Source organism: Carex rostrata, chromosome 4, assembly GCF_964058835.1.
Source record: "Carex rostrata chromosome 4, lpCarRost1.2, whole genome shotgun sequence".
In the NCBI taxonomy this organism is placed as follows: Eukaryota; Viridiplantae; Streptophyta; class Magnoliopsida; order Poales; family Cyperaceae; genus Carex; species Carex rostrata.
The window spans coordinates 9,117,532-9,144,994 of NC_135921.1; the positions used below are offsets into that span (position 1 = coordinate 9,117,532).

The 27,463-nt window shown below is 32.5% G+C and overlaps 2 protein-coding genes across 5 annotated transcripts; both read right to left on the bottom strand.

Annotated features, from left to right (window-relative positions):
• Nucleotides 1–271: 271 nt before the first annotated feature.
• LOC144553105 (uncharacterized) lies at nucleotides 272–3,417 on the bottom strand. Of its 2 annotated transcripts, none has more exons than XM_078301190.1 (6): nucleotides 3,064–3,417; nucleotides 2,874–2,972; nucleotides 2,741–2,782; nucleotides 2,520–2,649; nucleotides 1,121–1,222; nucleotides 272–434 (listed from the first exon to the last, which is right to left on the bottom strand). In XM_078301190.1, exons 1-6 carry the CDS (start codon nucleotides 3,373–3,375, stop codon nucleotides 313–315), a joined length of 807 nt encoding a protein of 268 aa, XP_078157316.1. In that variant the 5' UTR covers nucleotides 3,376–3,417; the 3' UTR covers nucleotides 272–312. The 2 variants fall into 2 exon arrangements, with proteins under 2 accessions (XP_078157316.1, XP_078157318.1); XM_078301192.1 differs by having other exon boundaries at nucleotides 301–527; nucleotides 3,064–3,386.
• Nucleotides 3,418–11,977: 8,560 nt separating this feature from the next.
• On the bottom strand, nucleotides 11,978–16,979 carry LOC144553107 (uncharacterized). Of its 3 annotated transcripts, XM_078301194.1 has the most exons (10): nucleotides 16,556–16,979; nucleotides 14,839–14,909; nucleotides 14,061–14,338; nucleotides 13,767–13,940; nucleotides 13,545–13,689; nucleotides 13,117–13,449; nucleotides 12,915–13,022; nucleotides 12,693–12,830; nucleotides 12,387–12,610; nucleotides 11,978–12,289 (listed from the first exon to the last, which is right to left on the bottom strand). In XM_078301194.1, the coding sequence occupies exons 3-8, from the start codon at nucleotides 14,264–14,266 to the stop codon at nucleotides 12,702–12,704; spliced, it is 1,095 nt and encodes a 364-aa protein (XP_078157320.1). In that variant the 5' UTR covers nucleotides 14,267–14,338; nucleotides 14,839–14,909; nucleotides 16,556–16,979; the 3' UTR covers nucleotides 11,978–12,289; nucleotides 12,387–12,610; nucleotides 12,693–12,701. The 3 variants fall into 3 exon arrangements, with proteins under 3 accessions (XP_078157320.1, XP_078157322.1, XP_078157321.1); XM_078301196.1 differs by lacking the exons at nucleotides 14,839–14,909; nucleotides 16,556–16,979 and having other exon boundaries at nucleotides 13,767–13,914; nucleotides 14,044–14,203; XM_078301195.1 differs by lacking the exons at nucleotides 14,839–14,909; nucleotides 16,556–16,979 and having other exon boundaries at nucleotides 14,044–14,203.
• Nucleotides 16,980–27,463: the final 10,484 nt, after the last annotated feature.

Below are 27,463 nucleotides of genomic sequence, written 5' to 3' on the forward strand. Positions count from 1 at the left end.
ATGGCAAAGGTAAATATTCGAGGTAGACAAATTTTTAAGAGAAACTGGAGTAAAACATGTAAAAAATTAATTTCTTCAACAAATAATTTTAACTATAAATGTTACATTACACACAAGCTACGCATCATAAAAAATAGTATTCTAAGAATCAAGCAAATTATACACTGGACTCCCAGTTTTGAGAAGCAACAAGGTGCTCAGACCTTTTGTTTCCGGTAAAATAATAATTTAATGAAATTTAATTACCTTCTCCTCAAGTATAATCTTGCCCTTTCTTTTTTTAAGTCCCTCCAGTATAACTTGAAATGCTGCCTATACAAATAAATAATCCTCAGCTGGTGAATTATCTTCGGCCGAATCACTTGTTACTTTTGCGAGATCACTTTCAATTTTGCTTATGAAAGCATTTATCGTCTCTAAGCTCTCCTCATCCACTGTATATATGTAAATTGCCAAAAGTCAGATTTCAAGCATATTCACATACTATAACAAAATCAGCCAACCTCAGAATTTTTCTTTTCTTTTTTCTGAAAAATGGCCCATCAATCAGAGTGCATAAAACAGCATGTATCCACTAGATAAAGTTAATAAAATACAAGGCCTGAAGAAAGAAAAGAAATATATTGCAAATCGATGCACAGTGCCTCAACCAGGGATGGATCTCATATAGGTATAGCCCAGGAGGTGCTTAGCCACCCCATGATTTCAAAATTTCTAATCATGTATATTGAAATGCATTTGAATTTTCATTTTCTTAAATATTTTATATAGTTCAGCCTCCCTCACCACATGCTAACTGTGTGCTTTCATTTAGTGGTCCTGGGAGACTTGAGTTCAAATCTCAGTGACCACACATTATGTTACTTCACATGTAATGTATTTTACGTTCCAGTATCCCCCCACCAAAAAAAAAAAAATATTATAGTTCTGCCCCAGCCTCCAACAACATCATATGGCTACATATTGAAAGCTGATAGAGAAATGTTACACTAAACATAAGTTTCCTCCAAGACCTAAATCATTGTAAAACTTAGTCCTACTAATCCATCACCCCTGCCCCCAAAACTTTGCAAAGAAAAAATTATAATCTAAAAGGGAAGAAACATAATAATTAAATTACCAAGTCTAGGAACAGTGTGACCTTTAGGGTGGCGTATCACCAAAGGGTCCACGAAGGATTCCAGAAGCTTCTCTCCATAAGATCTCAAAAAGTCTTCTTCACCTGCAAACCAAACCCGATAAGTTGTACTGCTGCTCTAAAAATTTCCAAAGAAAAAAATGATTTTAATCTTTGGTATGGACAGCACCCCTCCTATTAGTACATATTATTACCATTCCAATATTGGGTCCGGACCCCCTTAAGTAACTCAAAACTTTTGAGTTCGGATCCGGACCATCCAATCAGAATGCAGGCCAATCCGGCCCGAGGTGGAATGTTCCTTTAATATTCGTGCCAAACAAATTGAATGGTCCGGATTCAAACTCAAAATTTGAGTTACTTTAGGGGATCCTAATTTCCCAATATCCCATCAGATTCATCCTATACAGATGTAACCCACCTGATGTTGACAACAAAATACCATGGTTTGTTTGCATTGATCAAATCTGTACATTTCATTTGACCAGACTATAGTTTTTGTATTTTCAAAAACTAAACTTCTTTTAGTCAGGGTTGTTCTCCTACAAATAAATTTAGATGTGGAAGTTCATCTGTACCCTCTAAACCTAAAAAAAAAATATTTCCCCTTTTTGAAAACTGCATATTATCATTTCTACTTTTCCAAACATAAAAGCACTCACATTGATCATCCATCATCCATTCTATGTTTCCATTATCAACTCCACGACTATAAATTTCCAATTTACCCCTCACACTCAAATATACTCAATCATCGTCCTTTCCATTTTCTTGTTTCTGTAAACCAACCTCTCTAAAGTACATCCCAATTATTTTGAATCAGTTATTTAAAGTTCAGTCCTTTACAATTTTGGAAGTTGCTAACACATTGGGTAATCTGAGATTTCTTAAAATTTTAATGGTAAATGTGAGAATTTTGTATTTTAAGAGGATTAATATGATATCTGCAAAGTTAAAGGGAGTACTAAATTATTTTGAGATTTCAGAAAGGTCTACACAAAATTGTAAAATTGTGCCAATTGAATAATGAAAGTACACAAAGTATGTAGACTACTCTATCAGCATGCATCCTATCAGCTGTTAAATAAATACAAATAATTAGGTAATGTCTTTGGTCAGCAAATCCATATTCTTTTTTTATGCTGTCATTTCAAAACGCGTTCTTTATTTTTTTTAAAAACCCTACACTATCAACCACAGCCATTTATTTAACTTTTGTTAATTTTATTATAAATCAATTTATGTAGTTCTCCTAGCTTCCATTGAGGATTAGTTGAACATTGAACACACACACACAAAAAATCTTCCAAATATATCCATTTGAATTGACCATTCTACCCTCAAAGTAATCCTGGAAAGTTCAATTCAAGAGAGATTGTACCTAAGAAATGAAGAGAAGGGCATTCAATCTTGGAGCCATATGCCTTCTCGGCCAGCTCCGGTTTCCGAAACCGTGCCCCGGATATTATCATCATACTCTTAATTTTTGGCACCTTTGTTAAAGCAAGCCCCTTTCAAATCAAAACAATCAATACTCAATCAACTAGACATTAGGAATTTTTTTTTAATGATTCAATAGTTTACTGTAATGATAATACTTACCCTTAATTGTAGACCTGGTAAGGCCGCAGACAAAATAGACCCCTAATCAAATTAAATGTAAAAATTAGAAGAAGAAAAAAGCAATTTCAATATTTTTAAGTTGAATTATTCGAGTAGGAGTTATGAAAAAAACCTGGGAGAATCCCATAAGGCCATCAAAAGGCCCATGTTTGATCATGAGATCCTCAATATAAGCAAGGCACTCGTCAAAATTCCGGTATTCCGTAAATTCCTGTGGTTATTTTCGCATAAATTAAATTACTAATAATCTCAAAGCAAAAATATTAGTACATATCAGTGTACGATTGGAGGGGTAATCTAACCTCGGAGAACTGGAACCACTCGAAATAAGGAGGATCGAAAATTCCTTCCACGTCAGACTTACCCTCGGCTGGGAATGGCGCGTCGGCGAAGAACAAATCCAGGCGGGAGGTGACGTGGCTAGGCCACTTGCCTACCACCTGTTTCTTCATGATGTCGCCGCTTGTACGGAACCCGTGCAAGCAGAGGAACCTAGGCTTGCGTGGAAGTTCGCCGGAGATCTCAACGCCGACAGGTCCCGTCTCCGGTCCGATGCTTCCCATTTTATTGGAGGGAGAAAAAGGGAGAAAGAAAGGAGTTGGAAAGATTCTCATATTTGGTTTGTTGTTTTATAGGGTCCAAAGGGACCAGCGGTTGTTGTACGTATATACAGTTAACTTTTATTTGATAAAAAATTAAGGCACATAAGGACCTATTTGTAAAATGAACATATTTTTATTTTTAAAGTTCAAACAGTCGATCCGAACCGTTCATCTTGTTCTCCATGTTAATATGTGCTTGGAGACCAAATTTTACATTTTTCTGAATTTTTTTACTATTTATTAAGATGGGTACAAAATTCAATGGTCTGAATTTGATATTTTTGTACCCATCTTAATAAATAGTAAAAAATTCAGAAAAATGTAAAATTTGGTCTCCAAGCACATATTAATATGGAGAACAAGATGAACGGTTCGGATCGACTGTTTGAACTTTGAAAATAAAAATATGTTCATTTTACAGATAGGTCCTTATGTCCATAGAAGCATCACTCAAAAAATAATATTATAAAGGGGGAATTTCACATATACCTCTCAAAAACTTTAAGGCTCAATTCAACCGCATTACTGTTTTCGTGTGAAAAAAAAATTCAGTTGAACTGGATTTTTTTTTCCCACCTGAACAGTAAAACAGTTTAAATTTTCACTTTTTCTATGCACACACCCATAAACTCACAAATTTACCTATTTTATTGTCTTTTATTTTAAATCTCATTCTAAAACAGTTCCGATGGTAAATTAACTCTTTAGATTCAAATTTGAGTTCGATGGACGTTTTATGCTTTAATTAATAAAGGGTAAAATTAGTATTTTGTAAATTTAGAATGAGTTTTAATATAAAAGACAATAAAATTGGTAAATTTGTGAGTTTTCGAAGTTTAGAGGGGAAATATGTAATTTTAAAGTTTTTGAGAGGTTTATATGAAATTCCTCCTATTATAAATATATTATCGATATATTATATGTTGAAATAGCTGCAATTAAAACTATTTAATTCGTCAATCTTTTACCGATAAAATTGATTCACGAATTTTAACCGCTGGATAGAGAAGATATAGTAATGCATGTGTCAAGTACTCAAGTACAATGAGTATATCTTTCAATAAAATACACTTTCTCCTAGCTCTTTTTCACTTATAAATAAAATTCTATATCCGTACAATATATTAATTTTCATAAAGGTGGAATTCTCGTAAGTTTTAAAAAAAAAATTTGAAGTATAGCAAAGTTAAAACATTCAATAGACAAAAACATCAAATCTATTTTTTTTTTTTTTTTTTATTTTGTTCTCAAATATTTCATTTACTAATATAAATATCATATTGTAAATAACGGTATGCGCTCGACAGACGGACAGGGTACCGCCAAGCGATTAATCAAGAATAATTGAAAATAATTGATCATAGTCGGAAATAATCAGCTGATTAGTCGTACAAATTCTTAACGGTTTGATCGCCACTAACAACTAACAACTAATCGACCGATTAATTGGTCTAAACGACCATTTTTTACAACCTGATAAATATATAGGACAATATGATTTTTATTTATACTAAAATTATACTTATTTATTAATAGCTGTCAATACTATGAAATATTTAGTATTTATTAATTTAATTGTCAAAGCAATATATATTTTGGAGTTGTTCAGTCTTTAGTTAATTAGTGGATCAAAGCGTTGGTCAAACTTTTTCCTTGAAAATTTACATCTCATGCAGAAAAATTTCTAAAATAGAAGAATTACAACTCCAAACTATATATTGTTTTGAAAATAGAAGAATTATAATATTTTCTGTAATTCTGTTACATCACGGGTTTGCTCGGTCTTGGAATAAAAATAACTGAACACTGAACAACTCGTAAATAAAAGTTTTCCCTTATTGGGTCAAAGGTCAAATCTTTGACCCCATGCGTTTTTTCAAAACTTTTCCCTTACATCACTCGTCTTGGAATAAAAATAAAAATAAAATAGAAAATAATATGAACAGAAGAGGGTCAAGATACTAGAGAGTTCCTGCGGCGCAGTGTAACCAGTTGTTTCCTGGAACAACGAACGGTCCGAAAACTATTCACCACCGACATCACAACAATGTTGTTAATTTGTAACGAGTCAGATGTCTCTCCGTAGTCCGTAGTAATTTGATTGCCATCACCCGACAGTCGACACAGTGACTGTGGTGTTCGATTGGTTATGACTCGCTACATTTATTCTCTGAAATATTTGCACAGAAAACCCGAGTCACCTGTCTAAATGCAAACCGCACGTGAAAATCAAGCAGCCAGAGGAGCCGCCAATGTGGTGTATTCGCGGAATCGCGGTACACCAAGCTAAGGTCATCGCTGATGTCAGCAACAACATATTGCCTGGCATTTGCGACTCATTCCTACTTCTCACTGACTGGTCACAGATGTTTTTTTTTAATTATTATTTGAAACCCATGGGTATACAGAATTACAGGATTTTTTTTTTATAAACCATAATTAAGAAATCAATTTTTATCAAACCAATATGATTAATTTTTTTTTTTACAAAAACAACCAAGATTGAATTTCCTATTCGGTCCATAATTTTTGCTTTTTTTGAAACCGAATAGCTTGTTCGATCCTCAGTTATTTTACACATTTTCACACAGTTTAAACGGTGCAGTTATTCATATAAATGCGAATTTTTTTGGGACTGAAATGCCAATTCGGTCCCCAGTGTTTTTTCAGCTTGGACTGAATTGACATTTCAGTCTCATTTTTTTTATATATAAATATTCTTCTTTCTCCAAAAAAAATATTAACATGTAAATCCAATTAAATATTGACATGCATAACATGCAAATCTAATTAAATATTAACATTTATCTATTATTCTACATTATTCTTCAATTACACTACAAAAATCTAAATTACACTAAAAAAAAAATTACATCATCAACAATTGATTAATACTATATGCAAAGAATTAAAGTACTTGCAAACTAAATAATTCTACAATTAATAGTTACACTACATAAACTTAACTTACACTCAAAAAAAATTATCATTCAACAATTGATTTATACTACATGCAAAAAGCTAGATTACTCTACGTGCAAACTAAATTTTTTTACAATTAATAATCACACTACAAAAATATAAATTGCACTAAACAAAATACCGGTCATTGTATGTCTACCATTGACAAAAAACTTAAACTGAATTTTTGAAGCACTAAACGATATTTTTTTGCAATTCTGATTAAGTCAGATGCCTGGGGATGATCCCCAAGGAAAAATCTGAATCCGTCTCGTCCCCTCCTCCGAATTGGGGTCATATGCGCAAAGCTGACTTTCATAGCCAAAGTTATGGTTGTTTAAAGTTTTTTTTAAAAAAAAACGATGCTTCCGTGCAAAAACACCGATAACGCACCGATGCTTTATGCCCGACTTAACAATGGCAGAAGTGCATCGATGTTTCATTGCCAAAACATCAATGGCACGCCCATGCTCTCTAAACTGCCATAACTTTAAAATGCATACTATTTATTGTGTGCGTTTGCTTATTTTTTCAATGGATTACGGTTTCATTTATTATTCAAAGATCATTGAAATTATCTATGATTGTTCAATATATGTAATTTAAATTTGATAATTTGTATTTTAAGCTGGATATTAATAAAAATGTCGGTAAATTACTCTACATGCAAACTAAAAAATTCTACAATTAATAATTACACTACAAAAACCTAAATTACACTAAACAAAAATCTAAATTACAGTTTTTCCAACACGAGGCCATAGGAAATCCAAAACCACAAGGGACCGAATTGGATATTTGGTCCAGGATTTTCTCGGATTTTCTGTGGCCGCATCCACCAAAATATGCAAAAAAAAAAAGTAGGGACCGAATAGCCAATTCGGTCCCAAAAAAACCAAAAATTATGTACCGAATAGGGAATTCAGTCCTTGCTGTTTTAGTAAAAAAAATATAATCATGTTAATTTTTTAACAATAAGAAAAACGCATTTACACCGCGTTATATGGTAATTGAAAATAATGCATCAATTTTCATACGAATCAAAACTGCACTAATGACTTTACAGCACTATACATACATTTTTTTATGCTTTTAATTACTTCAGACCTCCTCTCACGTCACAGTCCAAAAATAAAATGCCAAATATTTTGTAATAAATGTTACTCTCACAAATTAGTTAAATAATCGCATATTAATTTATTTGTTGTTTCTTTAAATGAAAATTATATATGGCAATATTAGACTATATGGGTAAGGAATATTTTATTTCTCAAAACCATATATTCGGAAATGAGGCTTATGACATTGAGATAGTAATAAATATGCTTAGGAGTTAAATAAAAACTAGAGTAAATGGGAGAGAAGTAGAGGGAAGGGAGAAGGGAAATAGGGACCACAAGCTTATTTTGTCAAAAAATTTATAGAGGTATTTTATTTGAACTTTTTCAAATGTAGGTTAATTTGTCAAATTCCCCGTTGAATAGTGCAATGAGAAAAAAAATAAGGACCTTGAGCCCCTTCACTCAAAAAACTACTTGGCTGACTATTCTTTTTTATATATAAAAATAAAAAAAACGAAAGGAGAAAATTTAATCAACATTGTTTCCATTATGTGGAAGTCTTCAATAAAAAGTGAACTTTGGCAAAAAGAGACCGGGTTTTATCCATAATTTGAATTATCAATATTGAGATTTTGTTCAATAATTGATTGTTTCTCTGCTGAGATTATTATGAATTGTCATGACCCAACTGCTGCAACTTTGAACATTGTGTACATAATAAGCTTAAATTTCTAATTGGGGTCCTCAATTAATAATTTCAAGTTGTTCCCATGTACTTTAATAAGTATATATAGTTTCAGCTTTTTGGAGAAAATAGAATAATAGTTTATTTGTCACTATATACCTTGTTTTAAAAATGATTTAAACTAAGTTCCAATAGTCAAGAAAATTTGTATAATTTTATGGATACAACACAGAAGAGGAGGAAGAATTAATAAGGTTATTTAAAAGGAGGCAGAATTTGGTTTGTAATAATTGCAATAAATCGAATATTCTAATTTAGTGGGAGTAAATGAGAGAGATAAGGAAAAAGGGGGAGGGAAGATAAATGTGGGTCCTACAAAGATATTTTGTCAAAAAAATTAAGAAGAGAGGTATTTTGTTTGATGTTTTCAAAAGGTAGAGTATTTTGTAAAATTTCTTGATAGTGACATCACCTTATACTTTTTGATCGAATCCATTAATTATAATTAACTGAAGTCAAATATTCACATGAGAAAAGATTGTATGAAAACCGAGGGAATATTTGGGTTGAAAGGGAAGAAGAAATGATCTTAAAAGGAATAGAGAAGGTAGACTTTTTAGACAATTAAATTTATATTCTATACATTATACAAAATATTCAATCCGTAACCAAAACCAAAATAAAAAAGAATCTCATGTTGTTGGTGACAATTAGCAGCACCGTAGGAAACTTTACCATTTAGTCCTTCCAAGATTATTATATTAATTACATTAACGTCCAATTAATTAGGATCAATCTGTTGATTTAAATTTTGTGTAATAGGTAGAATATAAGAATAATTAGAAAATATTATAACTGCTAATTACTTTATATAAATCCTTCTAAGTAATAATTAATAATCAACCAATTAATGAATTACTTTTCTTTCAATTCATTTGCAAATTTTAACACAACCCAGCTATGAATGAGGATGCATCCATTTTCAAGTTATACAACAGTGCGACATGACAAAAGTCAACATCATAATTAAATTTTGACAACCAGTATACCAGTAAACTATTTAATGGGACTAGCTGCCAACTATATATCAATAATTAACATTCTTTTTCCTCAATGCTAACCACAAACATAAAATTTGCTGTTTGCAAAAAATCTCCTTTATGTTTAAGACTAAAAATCAAGCTTTTCCAATAATTTGAGAAAAAAAATTGGAGAAAGTATTAAAAAAGTTACGTGGAAAGTATGATTAAATTATGCACTTCATGAGGGAAAAAAGATCAAATTTGATCTGATGTCCAGTTGGCTGAAATTTTTATTAATAGCATAATAAAAAAAAATAAACCAAAACACCTCCGTTTCTGGTGATTTCGAGTTTTACCCAAGCCTCAAAGTCAATCTACGGATTCAAATACTATAGTCCGCACTGATAATCTGTGGCCCGGTTTTAATTTTAATTTTTTCTTAAAATTTGTGTCTATAAAGTTTGATTATAAAAATTTGTTTAAGAGAATTCGCGTCTTTTGATTGTCTGACATATCTCAAGTTTGAACTAAAGTTTATTTGTTTATTATTAATAAATGTTTCTTTAAAAAAAAAAAAGTAGGTTGGGTCACAGATTCAATCTGCGAACTCCTAGGCTGAGGCCATAGACAGGCTGTAATGGGATCGCGAATTGTCTGTGTAGCCTGAATATTGATAGAATTCTCCAAAATTTAGGGTGTTTTGGTTATTTATGGTAACAATAAAAATTTCGGGTCCAGTTGTAGTCAATTCAATACATTTCAAAAAATTGCAATCTCGATCTGCACGAATTTTGAAGCAGATCAAACAGCTCTGACCAATGCCCGTCGATCAGCCCCTGGTTTAGGGTTTAGTTGAATGGCAAATGTGCTGTGAAATTACCAACGAACTCAAGAATCTTTTTCTCCGTAAACAAATTAAAGTTGATCCAACCTCTGAAGATAAGAAAAATCATGTCTATCTTAACTAAGTAGAGGATATTATTCTGTGTGAAAAATGCATGTTCAAAATGTAACAGCTGATCTTCAAAACGCATGTCCTCAGTAATTCTATGTAATTTTGATGTCAGCTTGATCTAATTCCTCTGAAATTGATCTTAATTATTTCTTTTAAGAATGATCCAATACCTCTTGGAGGGTTCACCATATTGCTTCGCAACAAATTCTACATAAAAAGAATTAAAGCTCTAAATAATGTATCATTCATCATTGAAAAAACTATTGAAAAATTTAAAGCTTGATAATGACTAAACAGTTTTCTTTTAATTTGTCCAAAATTTGATATTTTTGTGTCACTAATGAAAAAAACACGTATAGTTTTGATTATTTAATTCCGCCAAAAATAAAACCTTTCAAGGGCTTTTTGTGAGTCGGGCCCATGTTTGATTTCATTAAACCAGTTACATGAGTTTTGTAACATAATTTAAAGGAAAAACAGTACTTAAAAAACATTTTGAGTAGTAGAATGTAAATGAAAGCATGTAATAAAACCAGAATACAAAAAAGCAAATAGAATCAAATAGAATTAAAATAAATTCTTGTCCTCAGCGCCTCGTATGATTTTGCTTTTCTTCACTAGTCACCTTTGAGTTTGCACCAGCTGATACCTTATCTTCTCTGATACAGTATGCGCATGCTGGTACGGTATCTCCTCTTGTACCAGTGTTGGTACCAGTTGTACCGGGACGGTTCTCAGTGTTGCAAACTTATTGTAGGTCTTCCAAGAGGCGTAATCAGCTCTACTGACACGTCATGTAGAACAAAATTGTTATCTACGGAGCCGCTGGAATAGCATCACTCTCTGATGCGTTTTGCCCCACGGGAAGATTTATGTGCCATTCAATATCATCCAGTAACTCCTCTGGTTCTCTGTCTTTACCTCCAAAAATTTGTGAGCAACTCTCCTTCCACAGTATGAAATGCATGATGAGCATGGTTGCTCTTTGTACCGCTGTCAGCGTATTTCCCGCTATTGTCACTGGTGATTTGTAATACCGGTTCAGGTGGCCAGCTTTGTGTGTGTAGTGCGCATGGTTGCTGTAACCTGTAAGTCTGTAATACACATTTTTCGTGTACATGCAGTCTTGCAGCAAATATTTCACAGTCACCGCCTCTGATCTACATATATAGCGAGCATCTATTTACAATTTTCCATCCACGCTTTTGTAGGTTATCTTGTGTCAGGATTTTGTTTCGGATCTCCAACCATCCGAAAATCTTCATTCTTGGAGGCACCTTTAATGGTCATATTTTTGCCACATCTGTCATGATAGTAGGACCACCCTTGAGTGCTGTGTAGGCGGATTTGACTGTAAATATACCAGTGGCATTCCACTTCCAAGGGTTTTTATTTAGGTTGGTTACATTTTCGTTTATAAAAGGGTGCATGGTTAAAATAATAGTAAATATATTACAACAAATCAACTCATCAGCGACCGGTTAATCGGTCGCTGATAGTGGTAATGGTCGCTGAAAGTTGAAATTGGCCGCTGATACCCTGGTCGCTGAAACTGTTGTCGCAGATACTCATCTGATGACGTCACCGGTCGCTGAATAACATCCACCGGTCGCTGATACTCTTTCTGCGACCAAATTTTTTTGACCGCTGTTATTTTGTGCTGACGTCATAATAGGGTATCGGCAACAAAAAAAATGACCGCTGATACCCAAATTATCAGAAACCAAAACATCTGGTCGCTGATAATAAAAACCGACCGCTGATATTGTTTCCATCAGAGACAAAATTTTTTGGTCGCTGATAATTAAAACCGACCGCTGATACCCTTCTGTCAGGTTTTTGGAGATTTTGCACCATTTATTAATTGGTATCACACGTACCAATATACAACATACAACTAAATATAAACATAAAAATCGATACATACACATGCATACAACATACAAATAAATATAAACATAACATCGATACATACACATACATGCATATAAAACATCGATATCATAAACAGTATCATCTAAATGTCGAATAACATAAACATAAATACCGAATAACATAAACAGTATCATCTAAATGTCGAGTACCATCCAAACAAGACATAAATACATAAACATCTCAAAAATACCATCTAAGCAGTACCATTGCCGCCAACATCCGAGTACTACCCCTCGTCATCATCGCCGTCATGATCCTCGTCATCCTGAGGAGCGGGCATCGAGGCCTGGTGCGAGCTCGAACCTCCCTGTGAGGTTGTAAGAAAGTAGTTAAATAATTAAACATTTAGAGATTTAGGGTTTAGGATTCACAATTAAAACATATTGAAATATCGAATTTTGTACCTGAGTAGCTCTGACTAACAGCCGCTCGGATAACCGATCGGTCAGCTGATCGGTCATCCTATCGGTCATCCTATCAAGTATCCGAGAACACATCATATCGATGTACTCGTCTGTGAAATGCGGAGCCGCCGGCATAGAAGTATACGACTGTGAAGAATGCGTAGTCGCGGAGCCGAGCGGAGCATCGCTAGACCCACCAGAGAGATACATGACTCTCGTCTTGCCTACAACATTAAACATAAGACAATTAATATTATCTTACAAAACTTAAAATAAATTTAAAATTTCAAGGAATGTTTATTTTACCTAGAGCACCTAGACCATAGTTATCGCCGTGAGTATTCTGATCATCAATGCCCGTAGAGTACCAGAGGTCGTCGTCGTATGCAGGCCATGTGCCTCTGTTCTCTCCATACTTTTGAACCTAGCTCTCTCATATTTGTCCTGCAAATTTTGTAGAATATAGCAATAATGTTTTGTACAACAGGAACCATGATATTTTATAAAACGATTCAAAAGTATTATTACCTGTGCCCTTTTAGCCTTGCCAGAAATATATTCTCCCGTCTTCTTATTCGTATGGGTAGGCTGGAAGAGCTCATCAGACCATCTAGGTTCGCGCCCGTGTTCTTGCATCTAGATTCAATTGAAATAAAAAAAGATTATCAAGGTTAGTTCGATTAGATTCAATTAAAATAAAAATTGAGTAATTTAATGAAAAACAAGTTACGAAGCGCCTTTTGTGAACAAGCATGTTCACAGAGCCCGTCGTGGCCCCTGAACTTTTAGCATTGGCTCTATTTGATGCATTTCGCTGGCTCCATGTGGCAAATGCATCGCTGCACCAATAATCGACAAGTCCGGGCCAGTAATCCGACTTGATCCAGTGGAAGGGGTGAGGAGCAGCCCCGTGCTCTTTCCAACTAAGCATTTCATCTCCGTATTTCCTGGTTGCTTGCAACTTGGCCTTATTAAGCATATCGGCTAGCCTTTTGTCAGCTATCTTTCTGAATGTATCCCATGCTTCTTTTTCGGAAACACCTAGTGCAAATTGATAATGCCTCTGCAATGCATAGTTAAAAATTAATATCATTGGTTAGCTTAAAAAAAGAAAACAAGTAATTATTAGATGTTTTGTTTGAAGCAATTTTTTCTTACCAAAAACTCTGCCTCGATAACCTCCTTACTAGTCTTGGGGAAATCGGTATATCTATAGTACGGGCCATGATAATTAGTACGCACTTCCTGCGAAATTATTTTTGCAACCTGCTTGGTTTTTTTTGAGTCTCCTGCATCAAACAACCTGCAAATAGAAATAATTATTACAATCACTACAATTAATGCATAATTACAACATACACAAAAAAAAAGGAATATTACCTGAAACCCCCTATGGTGAGCACTGGTCGCCTACTCGGATCTGAAGGCGGCGCAACATATGCATTTGGACCGCGAACATTTCTCTCACTAGGCTTTGCTTCGTCGCCCACCGGTGTCTTTCCCTTTGCCTTTCTACTTGGTGCCATATCTAGAGTTGAGACGATAAAAATCAATCTGTTTCACTCAAGAGAATTGAAAAAAAAACAAAGTAAATATATAGATATTAACCTAATATGCCAATTAAAAGATGATAAAAAACAATACGAAAGATATTAACCTAATGTTTCAATTTACGTTGTTTTTTTCTTCTTTTTTTTTTTGCTATTATTTCCTTGTAATTCTTCTTCTGTTACAATCTCAGGAATAGCCCCATCAACGAATAGACTTGGGTTATTCAGTTCATCTGCAGCACGCACTACAAATTCGGTTGGCGGACCATCTTCTTGAAAGAACTCGGTTAAATGTGGAGTGTTTTCGACAGACGCATCTCCGTCAAACATAATAAGTGGTTTTTTTTTTCCCTTTTGTCTTGACAGTAACCCACCATTCTTGTCTCTCTCGCTTCGATGACGCTACAATGAAATAATGACATTAAATATAAATAGGTCCAAAGTGATTGGTCTTTTAGGGCTTACAAAGGACTGGTGTACAATCCTATCTCACTCTTTGAATGCTATGTCTCAGTAATAAAAAAATGTCTATGGATTTAGTATTTAAGAAAAATCCGGCAGCATTTCTCCTTAGTTCCCCGAGTACGCGTTAGAAACATCTTTTTCGACATGTTTCAATACGCACTCGTAGGAACAAGGAAAAATGATACCAAATTTTTCTTAAATACTAGATCTACAAACATTTCTTCACATCCTAAATGAGACAAAACATTCAAAGAACAGTCCCAAAATGAGGACTATTCAAAATTAATCCCTATTGGATTAATTTTGAACGGGTATAGACCTAAAAGGCATACTAAATGTTATGGTTTAGTTGGATCATAAAACAATATTGTACTAATAACTAATAAATTGTATTACACAATTAAATGAGACAAAGCATTCAAATAGAGAAAACTTGCCTGACTACAAGCAATTCTTCTGCTTATTCCGTACCTCTCTTTGAGCCTCTTTCCTTCTGCACCTATACCCTCTATATAACAAGCAATTTAAAACTTAGCTTAACTGTTTTATTCCTTGTATCTCTGGTTCAAGCATAACAGTAAATATTAAAAAATAACAATAAATATTTATAAATAAGAGAGCATTATATATTTGGAAGGATGTCCACACTGTTTTCTATTTATGCACAACAAGCATCATATGCAGGAGCATTATCTTGTTATGATAACTGATCATGGCTTCTAATTTTTAGTTGAAGTAAATCATGGAAATAAAAAAAAACACACACACATCTCCATTGCAAAATCTTTGACCAAATTATTTTTCTCATACCACAAGCATTGTTAAAATATTTTAGAATAGTATACAGTGGCATTGCACTAAAGCATCAATCATCTTCATTATTATATCTTCATCTGGAATGGAATTATATGGATGGAATAGTCAGCAGCACACTTTCAGCTATCTATTATCTATATCCATACATACATTAAAATTTACATTAAATATATTACATACAAACATTACTAATTGAAGGAATAACATCTTTATATTAGACAGTAAAGCCTTGTGCAAAAAAAAAAAAAAATAACACGAATGAATCATTTTGAAATACCATGGGCTTTTGCCAAGCAATATTACAATGGTTTAATCTATTAAACCATGATGCATGAACCAAGTACTATAATTTTCCTTCTTCCAAAAGAAAGGGGCAATATGGTGGTTTTTTCTCATGATATTATAAATATGAAAAAAATCTACTATGTACTTGACTATATGATAAAAATCTGCTATATATGATAAAAATTTGCTATATGATAAAAAATCAGAAACTAGACATCTAAAATCAGAATTATTTCTTATTTGTATGCTAATCTCTATTTGTATGCTTATGTCTATAATTAATTTGAATATGAGATCTATACTTTGTTGGGCATGATGTTTTGTATAAAAGCTAATGTTATAGTGATATTAACTAGTCATTAGTCAAGTATAATAAAATTAAAAATACAAATTATGAATTTTTAGGACCAAAATCTCATTTTTGACTAGTTTGAAAACAAGCCAGACTAAAATTAGAATAAAAGGGTGAATTGGATTCTTTTCTTTTTTAACTTAAGATTCAATCTTTTTTAACTTAGACAAATTATAGAAATGGCATTTACATTTCCTCCATTCAATACAAGTTTATTAAGACAAGTCTAGGATCTCCAAGTTTCTAAAACTCAAGAAATTTATAACACAACATTCAACAGTAACAATTTTTAAATCAGTACCAGTACCATACTATTGCTGGAATGGTACTGACACGATGCCAAAAATTGTATATAACTTTGGTATTCTAAGTTTTTCACAGCAATTTTATAATTAGAAATGTTACCTACCCTTATATATATTATGAAAAATCTGGTATATGCGAGATATATCAAGTTATTACCAAGGACCTTATTTTTAACAGATCAACCCCTTAATTAAAGAAATTTGCAAAAGTGCCTATGAATCAGTACTATGAATCCAGTGGTACCGAATTTATACCGAATAACCTAGTTTCACAGAATTTCACAGAGTTTCACAGAAATTTGCAAAATTGGCACCGAATTTATACCCTTTAACCACCGAATTTCACAAATTTTACATATTCAACAATATTAAAAATAAAACAGAAAATGCACTAACCTCAGTCTAGTAGTCGAGATAGGGAAGGGAAGGGCACGGCTATCCTGAGGAGATCAGTTTCGCGTAGGCGGAGGCGACGGTGCAGTCCTCTGTTCGGAGCTCAGTCGCGCCGGTAGGGAGCCACGGAGATGGGTTTAGAGATGGGAGAGACGGAGAGAGGAAGGGTACGGCGAGAGAGATGGGTACGGCGATAAGGGTTCTGTCGGGTACAGCGAGAGAGATGGGTACGGCGATAAGGGTTCTGTCGGGTACGGCGAGAGAGATGGGTACGGCGATAAGGGTTCTGTCGAGTACGGCAAGAGAGATGGTCGGCTACGGCGAGAGAGACGGGGATTTCTGTCGGAGAAGAAGGGTTTTGGGGCGAAATTGGGGTTCTGCGCGCGAATAAGGGATTTGGGACGAAATTTTTCCGCGCTAAAAAAAAAAAAAATTCAGCGACTGGCGAGTAGGGGTGTCAATGGTACCCTTTTACCCGTTTACCCGACCCGTATCGTATCCGAAAACACGGGTAAGGGTAAGTTTTTTTTTTTCGTTAGCTAATCGGATACGGGTAAGGATAATGATTTTTTTTCGTTATCTTACCCGTTTTCGTATAAGATAATTTAAAAAAAATAAAATTATATATATAGATATATATTTGTATGAAGATGATACATGATACAATAAAGTTTTTGTATTTTATTAAATTTTCATAATACAAATTAGTTGTATTCATTATTTATTTTTCTTATTTTGAAAAATATTTTATCGAAAATACAAATCGAAATGTTAATGACATTTTTTTATCCGTTTACCCGACCCGTACCGTATTCGAAAATACGGGTAAGGGTAAAGATTTTTTTTCGTTACCATAACGGGTACGGGTATGAAAATATCTCCACCCGACCCGTATCGTACCCGTTGACACCCCTACTGGCGAGGGAACTGGCCGCTGATACCGGCCGCAGATAATCCTTGTCGCATCTGATTTTATGATTAATTTTTTTTTTTTGGAAAAAATGTACTTTATGCGACCGGCGCAGCACCGGCCGCTGATACCGGCCGCAAAAAATCAAATCTGTTGTAGTGATATGTCAACTTTTAACATGTGGGCTTAATTATGTACCGGTTTAAAAATTGTGGTTTTATCAATATACAGGTGTCATTTTCCAAGTGGCTGGAGAGGGAAGAACTTGTGCAAAGAAACAACTGAAGTTCCGGTTCTTACCTTCCCACCTCTTCATTATTTTATTAGTGTTAGTATATTACCAATACGAAGAAACAAAGAGATTAAGACTGTTGGATGAATGGGATTAAAAATTATGTCTCAGATTTTTTTTCTAATTTCATAATTGGAGAGAGAAAGAAAGTTTAGTGTTAATTTATAGGTTGTACGATCTGAGTAGGAAGGCTTGCTAATATTTTTGTGTATTTCATTATGTTATTATTATGTCTTTTGTTATTTTAGTTGATTGATATTTTAGATATGAATATTTTATATTTTATATATTAATATTTGTGCGCATAGGCATTCATACTTGTATCTAGTTATTTTAGAAATATATTAGATATCTTAGGTATGAATACTTGCATTATGATGTATAAGTATTTGCTCAACGTGGTATGAATAATTGTCATATTATGTATTAATACAATCAAGCACCAAACTGAGTAATTTATAAAAAAAAAAATTAAGATACTGTTCAACGTAATAATTCATACTTCAGTTATAAGTATAAGAGGAGGGATCGGATGACACCCTTTTTTGGTGACATCGGATGACACCGTGCATTTTCAAAGTCCAAACAGTCGATCCAAACCGTTCAATTTGATGGATATGTTAAAATATACTTGTAGATCAAATTTTACATTTTTCTGAATTTTTTTACTATTTATTAAGATGGGTACAAAAATTCAACGGTCTGAATATAACGATTTTGTTAAATACTTAATAAATAGTAAAAAAATTCCAAAAAATGTAAAATTTGACCTGCAAGCACATTTTAACATATCTATTATGTTGAACGATTTGGATCGACGGTTTGGACTTTGAAAACTTTGAAAATGCACGATGTTATTCGATGTCACCAAAAAAGAGTGTCATTCGATCCCTCCTCTAAGTATAAATACTTATATTACAAGTTATGATTACTTACAATACTTAATATTAATACTTTCAAACGTCATCTAGTGCCACAAGGAAAAAATTATTTGCTTGATGTTGTATGAATGCTTGTATTCTAGATTTTTAAAAATTACTGTATCGTCGTATTTGTATCGTATATGATATGATATCCGTACCTATATCCATGCAACATAGTCTACAATGTAAATATTAGTACATAAATGCACATGTGTGAATATTTTTCATATGACGTATTAATACAATCAAGCACCAAATAGAGTAATTTATAAAAAAATATTAAATTAAGATATTTTTCAACGTAACAATTCATACTTCATTTATAAGTATGAATACTTACAATACTTGAATTAATACTTTCAAACATCATCTAGTGCCACAAGAAAAAAAAATAGAAAATATGTTAGATACAAACACTTGATACACGAACTATCCATACTTGCATGACAATGTATGAATATTTGCAATACTTGATATTAATACTTTCAGACATCATCCAGTGTCATGTGAAAAAAATTGATAGGATTTGTTAGATAAAAATACTTGATACATGAACTATTCACACTTGCACAACGATGTATGAATAATTGACATGTTTTATATTAATACTTTCAGATATCATCCAATGTCATGTGAAAAAAAAAATAGAATTTGTTAGATACATATACTTGATACATGAACTATTTACACTTACATGAGGAGGTATGAATACTTGTATACTTTATATTAGTACTTTCAAACGTCATCTGATGCCTAAAGAAAAAAAAATTGTTGATAAAATATTTTAGATAAAACGCTTGATACATAAACTATTAACATTTGCATGACAATGTATGAATACTTGCAATATTTGAAATTAATAATTTTATACATTATCCCGTGCCATATGAAAATAAAAATAAAAATTTCATAGATTTTGTTAGTTACTAACACTTGACATATGAACTATTTACACTTGCATGACGATGTATAAATACTTGCACTACTTAATATTAATATTTTCAGATGTCATCGTGTGTCATATGAAAAAAAATTGATAAAATATGTCAAGTACAAACACTTCAGACATGAATATATACACATGCATTACGATATATGAATACTTGAACGAGGAGGTATAAATACTTGTTCGACAAGATATGAATACTTACACGACAAGGTATTCACAACGATGTATGAATACTTGCTCGACAAGATATGAATACTTACACGACAAGGTATTCACGATGATTTATGAATACTTGCATGACGAGGTATGAATACTTGCACGATGAACAACCCGAAAGTACATCATCATAGATTTCATTTGAAAGAGAAAATTACGTAGAAGACATCCATGGTTTTAGATTTGCAAATTTTCTCGCAGATCGTCAGGAATATTAACGAGATTGAACGAAGAAAAAAAAACCCAATTCTAAAAACGTGTAGAAGATGTGTGTATGATGTGCCCAGTTTTTTTTTTTTTTTTTTTTTAAATACTTGATATCTTAGTTATGAATACTTGATATATTATATATTAACACTTACGCACATAGGTATCCATATTTGTACGCGTCAGTTATAAAATCTATCAAATATTAGGTGGTCCCCCAAGTAATTAATGAAGTTCAGTTAATTAACGGTCCCCGCAAGTAGTTATTGATTGGGGGATGAATGGGGAAAATTGACTGGGGGATAGTTAGTCGATTCCATTTTAATATATATTATGAAAAAATTATTGTTATTCACCATTATATTTAGATAAATATTTTGAATATTGAAAATTAGTAAAAAGTAATGGTTCATATAACTTGATATGTAAGTAATGGTTCGGATTGATTATTTGAACATTGAAAATAAAAATATAACTTCGTAGCACAGATTGATTCTGATAGGACCATATATATACTAGAAAGTTTTATAAAACCATGACAAGCAAAGTACTACCCAAGAAGCAGGCTTGTTCGAGTTGTTTGTACACAGCTTCAATCGGCTCGCCAACCTGCGAGTTAAGTCCGTTCGAGTCGTCCGTACCAGACCCGAACCGACTAATCCGGTCTGTGAGGGAAGCCTATTCGGACGGCCGTACAAGACCCAAACCGATCTATTAGTCTATAAATACCTAAAATTTTACTAAGATAAGAGACCACAAACTCAGCACTAAATAATACATAGACGATAGAGGATAGAGTTACGTACCTACTGAATCTGTACTTGGTTTCACTTGAACATGTAATAAATATACTACTACCTCGCACGGATTAAACTTAGGACGTACTTAGATTCACTGCCGCTTAATCTTTTCGAAGATATGACATATTAGATTTGGAATATGCATATTACCAGTCTCGCCTCGCTCTTTATCAGTATGATTTGTTTATGTTGTGAACATGTTCTATGGATGTGTCTCTCCCAAAGAAAAATAAAACCACCAATTTAAATTTGCGGTTTATAATATGAAAGTATTATACCGGAATTGTTCTCGCTACAGTAATATGAAATTTTATTAAAGTACAGTAAAACGAGTATGGTTTTATTGAATATACGATTATATTTTATCTAAAACTTTCCATAGAATAAGTAATAGCTCAAGTCCCTCTATCTTCTAGTCAATCAATTTTATGTGCAGTCTTTGGCAGTTTGGCTGGCTCTATAATAGAAAACTCGATTAATTGACATTAAGTGTTCCCGTCATTATTATCGACCTATTTTTGTTTTCAAAATGTCTCAAACTAATAAACTATATAAATAGAACTCTACAGTTCTTAGTATGTATGTGCCTAATATAAATCACGACAGATATGGAAAAATACCAATGAATATTTGATATACTAAAAATCTAAAAATATTTTAAAAGAATTTCTATCATACCTCTTTTGCGCACAATAAAAAATATATAAATTTGAATAAATATTATATATCCACCCATGACTATGAGTGAGGTGAAAACGGAGAGGATACGGAGGTAACGGAGCGGACATTGGAAAAATCATATCTAATAATGATACGGATTAGAATTAGATGGATATTAATTAATATAATATTAAAAAATATTAAAGTTTTAAATATTTATCTAACTATAATGACGAATAACATAAATTTTTCATAATATATATTAAAATATATGATATATATCTACTATTTGGATATGGATAATTTAAACATAAAATCATATCAATATCCTTATTAACGCAGATATTTGAATATCGGATTCACATTTAAGTTTTCAAATACAAATTGAATACGAATCACATATTATCCATACCGTTTTCACCCCTATGGCCATGACGCACCCCCACACAAACAAATTTCCTTGTGAAATTCGTTTATATTTTGGCATTGGGCCGTTTAATAAAAGATAAAAAGTATTGGGTTATGGACCTTCTGGGCTAATTCGATATTAGAAGGATTTAAATTAGGTTTTGTTGCATGAGCAATTGAGCATGGATCTGATCTGCATCAGAAATTTGTTATGTTGTGCCTTGTGGTCCATCAGATCTGATAATTATATCATGACAACAATTGGTTCAGAGTTCAAACCATCACAACTCACAAGGGATTATGTTAGATGTATGATTGAACCTGCCACTTTTGTACCTGTGCTGACATGTCCGTCCCTCGATTTCTTTGTCTCATGCAGCTTGTAAGAACTAACAAAACTTGAAACTCGTTCTTCTCCATTTCTTATAAAATTGATACCTCCGTTTATCTCATACTTCATATGAAATAAAATCTAAAAAAAATTGTGACGAGTAAAAGAAATTTGCTCGTAGAAAAAAAGCATATAAAAGAGATAAATGGAGAGAACAGTCAACAGAACACATAAGAGGACATGGAACATCTCCAGTGTAGTCAGCAAAGGAGAGAACTTCACCATCGTAATATATTTATTACTGTTTTAAGCTTCGACATTTCAACTAGCACAATTTGCAAATCGTTGCCTGTACTGCATCAAGAGAAATGGACAAGTTGCTTTGATGAGGCTGCATTCTGCAATCGGTGTATACTGCATATAAATACATAAAATATATATACAACCCAGATCTGTCCCCTGTTCACGCTCCAGGCATCCCTGAGACCATTTACTTAACAGCTATTTTTACTCCGTAAAAATCCGGGTCGTAGTCGTAGACTCGTAGTGTCGTACAGGGAAATTTTACTTTTACTTTTGGTCGAAAACGTTCCCGAATGGTCTGATACGGTACGGAGCTAACTGGTAAGGTTTCAGAATAAAAATTAATCTAGGTGTTCAGCATTATAGATTAAGATTCTAAACATGATCAACAAATTAGGAAAGATAAAAAAATGATAAAAGTACTAATGAAGGCAAAGAAAATTAAGGGCCTGTTCGGCTGCTCCTTACAAAATACTGTTTACGTGGGAAAAAAAAAATTCAGTTTGAATGAATTTTATTTTTCTCACGTAAACAGTAAATTTCAGTTCAAAAATTTCTTATTCATATTCCTATTCATATTCTCATTCCCACTGTGCAGCCGAACAGGCCCTAAAGGAGGCTTAATCGAAACTTGCCAGGAAAATATGACTTGACTAACAAACTGCAACTTGGTCACATCGCATTACGTGTTTAAAATGATAGAGGACACTCATGTTATCCAAATAGTCACGTATAGTCACGTATAGTCACTGTAATTGATTGTTTTTTTTTTTTAGATTTTAAGTTAGTTAATAGAAAACAACAACACAACACAAGATATAAAAATTAAACAAACTATTACAAAATAAATTATATAAAATAATAATGTTGAAAATAATTGACCACCTAATCATGACGTGAAATTATTAAAGTAATAGATAATAGTTACGTTACACGAATGAACACATCATGTGACTGATAGCACATGACTTGCTCACGTCATATATGTAACGAAACTGATAATATTGCTGAATAATTTTCTTCAGTGTTGGTGACTGTCTCTATATAATGAGATGTCCATATATGAGTAGAACTAGGGTGTTCTTAAGCTCACCAAAGTATTTGGTGAGCTTAACTCCAAAATCCATCAAATCGATTTCAAATGACGAATCCGAACCGTTGGAACCCACCTATCTTACGTGTGATGCGTCTACATGTGAAATTTCTAAACATTCAAATTAGTTTAGTATAAAGTCAATCGGTCAAAATTAGAAGATTAATAAATTAATTTTAGTGCATTCATTTTTTGTACGTTTTTTGACCGCTTGACTTAATACTAAATTAATTTGAATGTTTAAAATTTTCACATGTAGACTCATCACTCATAAGGTAGACGGGTTTCAACGGTTCGGATTCGTCATTTAAAATATATTTGATGAGTTTTGGAGTTAAGCTCACCAAACACTTTGTATCAATATAAAATTATTCTACAAAGGAACATATTCTAAATGAACTTTTTAAATTTGTATCAATTTATAATATGAATATGAATAATTATATATTATACGGAAATCAAAATTTAAAATTAAACCTACCTCTAAATCGATATAGATACATCATACGTATACAATACAGATAATTGATGACATGAATTCGAACGGATTTCAGAACAGATAATCAACGGCACTACTAATAGATATACAAGTACAACAAAAGAAATATTTTAGAAAATGGAACTTTAAAATGTCGAACTATGTAAAAGATGAGAATATTTCAATAATAATAATAATGATTTATTTGGTCAGGTTTAGTCGGTTTAAAACTGAACCAAATTAGTTTGGATCAAATGACTTGGTTTTTTCAATTTAATGGTTCTGTTCGGTTTGGTTTTTAAAACTGAATTATAACTTCGGTTCGGTTCAGTTCAGTTTGGAAATTTTCAAAACCGAAATAACCGAACTGACCGAACTTTTATATATTATGACTTTTATCCGGACCTCCCATGTTTATTTCTTAATTAATTACTTTAAATACTTCGGTTTTTTTCGTAATATCCTGGTTTATTTCTTAATATATGTTGGTTTATTATAAATCAATTGCTTTAAATATTACAAATACTATATTTCGGTTTGAACCGAACAAACTGAAATACAACTTTAGTTCAATTTAGTTCAGTTATAATGCTAAATCGGTTCGATTTGGTTCTATTTTTGAAACCGAATTATAACTTTAGTTTGCCTCACCCCTATTCAAATGAGAATGATCTGATGGAATCCGGAAATTTCGTTCACTGTTTGGGGAAAATGTTTTCCTCGGAGTATTAAATTTTCATATATTTGCATATCAACATCGCTAGTAAATATATGTTAGATGAATTGATAGACAGTATATTACACAAATAAAATTTATAAATATAGCTTTACAAATCCTAGTATGTTGAGGTTACACACAATCACGAGAGATGAAAAATATCAATGAATATTTGATTATGTACAATAAAAGATATTATGAACATTGGAGTTTATTTAATTTGATCTAAGAATATATAAATTCACCATAAAAATCGATATCAGTGAAAAATTTTATCCCCATAAAAAGCATGAATGAACATATATTATCATATTTATTATATAATGTACTTTAATAAAAGCAAGACTATGACTAAGAGAAAACTCTCAATGTGACACAAAGGTCAAAGGAACGAAAAGACAAAAAGAAAGGGTAACAGTTTTAGTATCGTTATCCTGTTATATATATATATAGAGAGATAATATATATATATAATTGATAAAAGTTATCGTTCTTCCACTAACCAGCATATTTTATTCAATAATAATTATTTAAACTGTTTGTTTTATGTTAAAACGAGTTAGGTAAAAAGATCCATTGCAATTCATTAGATTTACATTGTCAAAATTTGAGAGAATATCAGCTTTTGATTCTTTTCATGCCATAACAATCATTCGAAATAGAAAAACTTGACATGTAAAGTACAAAAGTAGGCTTGTGCTCTTTTAAATTTTTTGTATACCCGTTTGAATAGTTTCACACAAATTGGGAGGTTTGGATCGGAACGGAAGGGCTAAATTACACTTGTAGATAGCATAATGATAACTTAATGATTTGTAAAAGATTCGAAGGGTCAAAAATTTGTCATTTAATTAAGTATAATTCAAAATTATACATTGAATCTCACGAGAGAGCAAAAAAAAAATGAATAATTCATAAAATTCGTGAATTATTCACGAATAATTTGAAAAAAAAATCGAAAAACCCAATAATACTAAGATTGCTTCACCACCAATTCAAATCTGAATATTCGCAAAGAGAAGGGTTCAAATGCATCATCATTTTGGTGCTCCAATATGCTCCACGTCCTTTATCTCCATTTTCAAAGTCTGAATAGTCAATTTGAACTGCTTAACATGATATTCATAATAAAATATACTTGGACACCAAATTTTATATTTTTCAGAATTTTTTTACTATTTTTTTTTAGATAGATACAATATGGCTTTATCGGATGAGCCAGAATCTCTTTAAAAAGTGATTTTGTATCTATCTTAAAAAATAGTAAAAATATTTCTAAAAAATATAAAATTTGGTCTCCAAGTATATTTTTTATGAAGATCATGTTGAGCGGTTCAGATCGACTGTTCAAACTTTGAAAATGAAGATAAAAGACGTGGAGCATATTGAAGTACCAAAATAATGGTGCATTTGAACCCTCATTCGCAAATCAGTAGAGAGTCACCAAAGTTCCCAATTCAGACTAGCCATGCACTAGTGTTTGTATTTGATGTTACAAGTTATGAACATTGGTAAGAAAATTAGATTGAGACTGGTAATATGCATATTAGAGATCAAACCGTGCTATGAATCTACATCTTTATTTTTAAAGTTCAAACAATCGATCTGAACCATTAAACATAATCTCTGTATTAAAGTCTCACTCAAAAAACTATGTCTAGATTATGATTTTCTGCACAATATGGTGGGCGATGTAAATACCCACACACCAATCACACTGTAAGTGAGACCACAGATCAAGAATTTAGACATAATTTTGCAAAAAAAAAATCAATCAAGCATATTTTTGCTTTTTTGTTCAAGACGAGAAATTACCCACAAAAGAAAGATATTCTCCACAAGCCGAATATACCCCCCTTGAAGAAGTTGAAAAAAAAGAAGTCAGACCAACAGTCAAAAGAAAAGAAGAGAGTACCCCCCAAATAAATGTAAAGCAAAGAAAAGTGATGACTAAACAATGCTATGTAAGTGTCAACAATTCACGCCTTTCCAAAGGAAGCTGACTTTCTTTTCTTTTTACCACACTACCTTTTTTTCCATGTCTCACCACCCCCCCTTTAATTTTCTATCCACCTCCTTTTACCACCACCTCTTTCACCAAAAGGAGGGGAGCAAAACAACAAGGGCTCTCTCTCTAATTCAAATGCATCTCATAAATTCATAAATATCACACAACAAAGTCTGAAAAGGTGTTGTATGGTTATAAATATAATGAGTGAGGCTGTGGTACTGTACATAGCGCGGATTGATCTGTACTACGGATCAATATTTTTTCAAGGTTGAAATAGTCGATCTATAAACCGTTCAACATGAATTTCATATGAAAATGTACTTGCAGACTATATTTTATATTTTTTTAGAATTGTTTTACTAATTTCTAGGTAAGTAAAAATCACTACCTTTGAATAGTCGAGAATCTTTAGATCAAGTGATTTTCTACCTACCAAAAAGAATAGTAAAAAAATTCTAAAAAATGTAAAATTTGATATACAAGTACATTTTGAACAATTCAGTTGGATTGTTTGAACTTTGAAAACAAAAATATTGATCTGCAGTACAGACAAATATGCGCTATGCATAGTCTGCAAAGATCAGCAGAAAACATTCATACCAGTATGGTATC

What these genes read in the sequence shown, in the direction of transcription:
- LOC144553105 (XM_078301190.1), bottom strand. Translation starts at nt 3,375, where the DNA reads ATGAGAATCTTTCCAACTCCTTTCTTTCTCCCTTTTTCTCCCTCCAAT. An exon ending in AGTGGTTCCAGTTCTCCGAG is followed by an intron (nt 2,973 to 3,063) that starts GTTAGATTACCC and finishes AAATAACCACAG; the next exon opens with GAATTTACGGAATACCGGAA. An exon ending in TACCAGGTCTACAATTAAGG is followed by an intron (nt 2,650 to 2,740) that starts GTAAGTATTATC and finishes TTGATTTGAAAG; the next exon opens with GGGCTTGCTTTAACAAAGGT.
- LOC144553107 (XM_078301194.1), bottom strand. Translation starts at nt 14,266, where the DNA reads ATGTTTGACGGAGATGCGTCTGTCGAAAACACTCCACATTTAACCGAG. An exon ending in TTATCGAGGCAGAGTTTTTG is followed by an intron (nt 13,450 to 13,544) that starts GTAAGAAAAAAT and finishes TATGCATTGCAG; the next exon opens with AGGCATTATCAATTTGCACT. An exon ending in GCAAGGCTAAAAGGGCACAG is followed by an intron (nt 12,831 to 12,914) that starts GTAATAATACTT and finishes CAAAATTTGCAG; the next exon opens with GACAAATATGAGAGAGCTAG.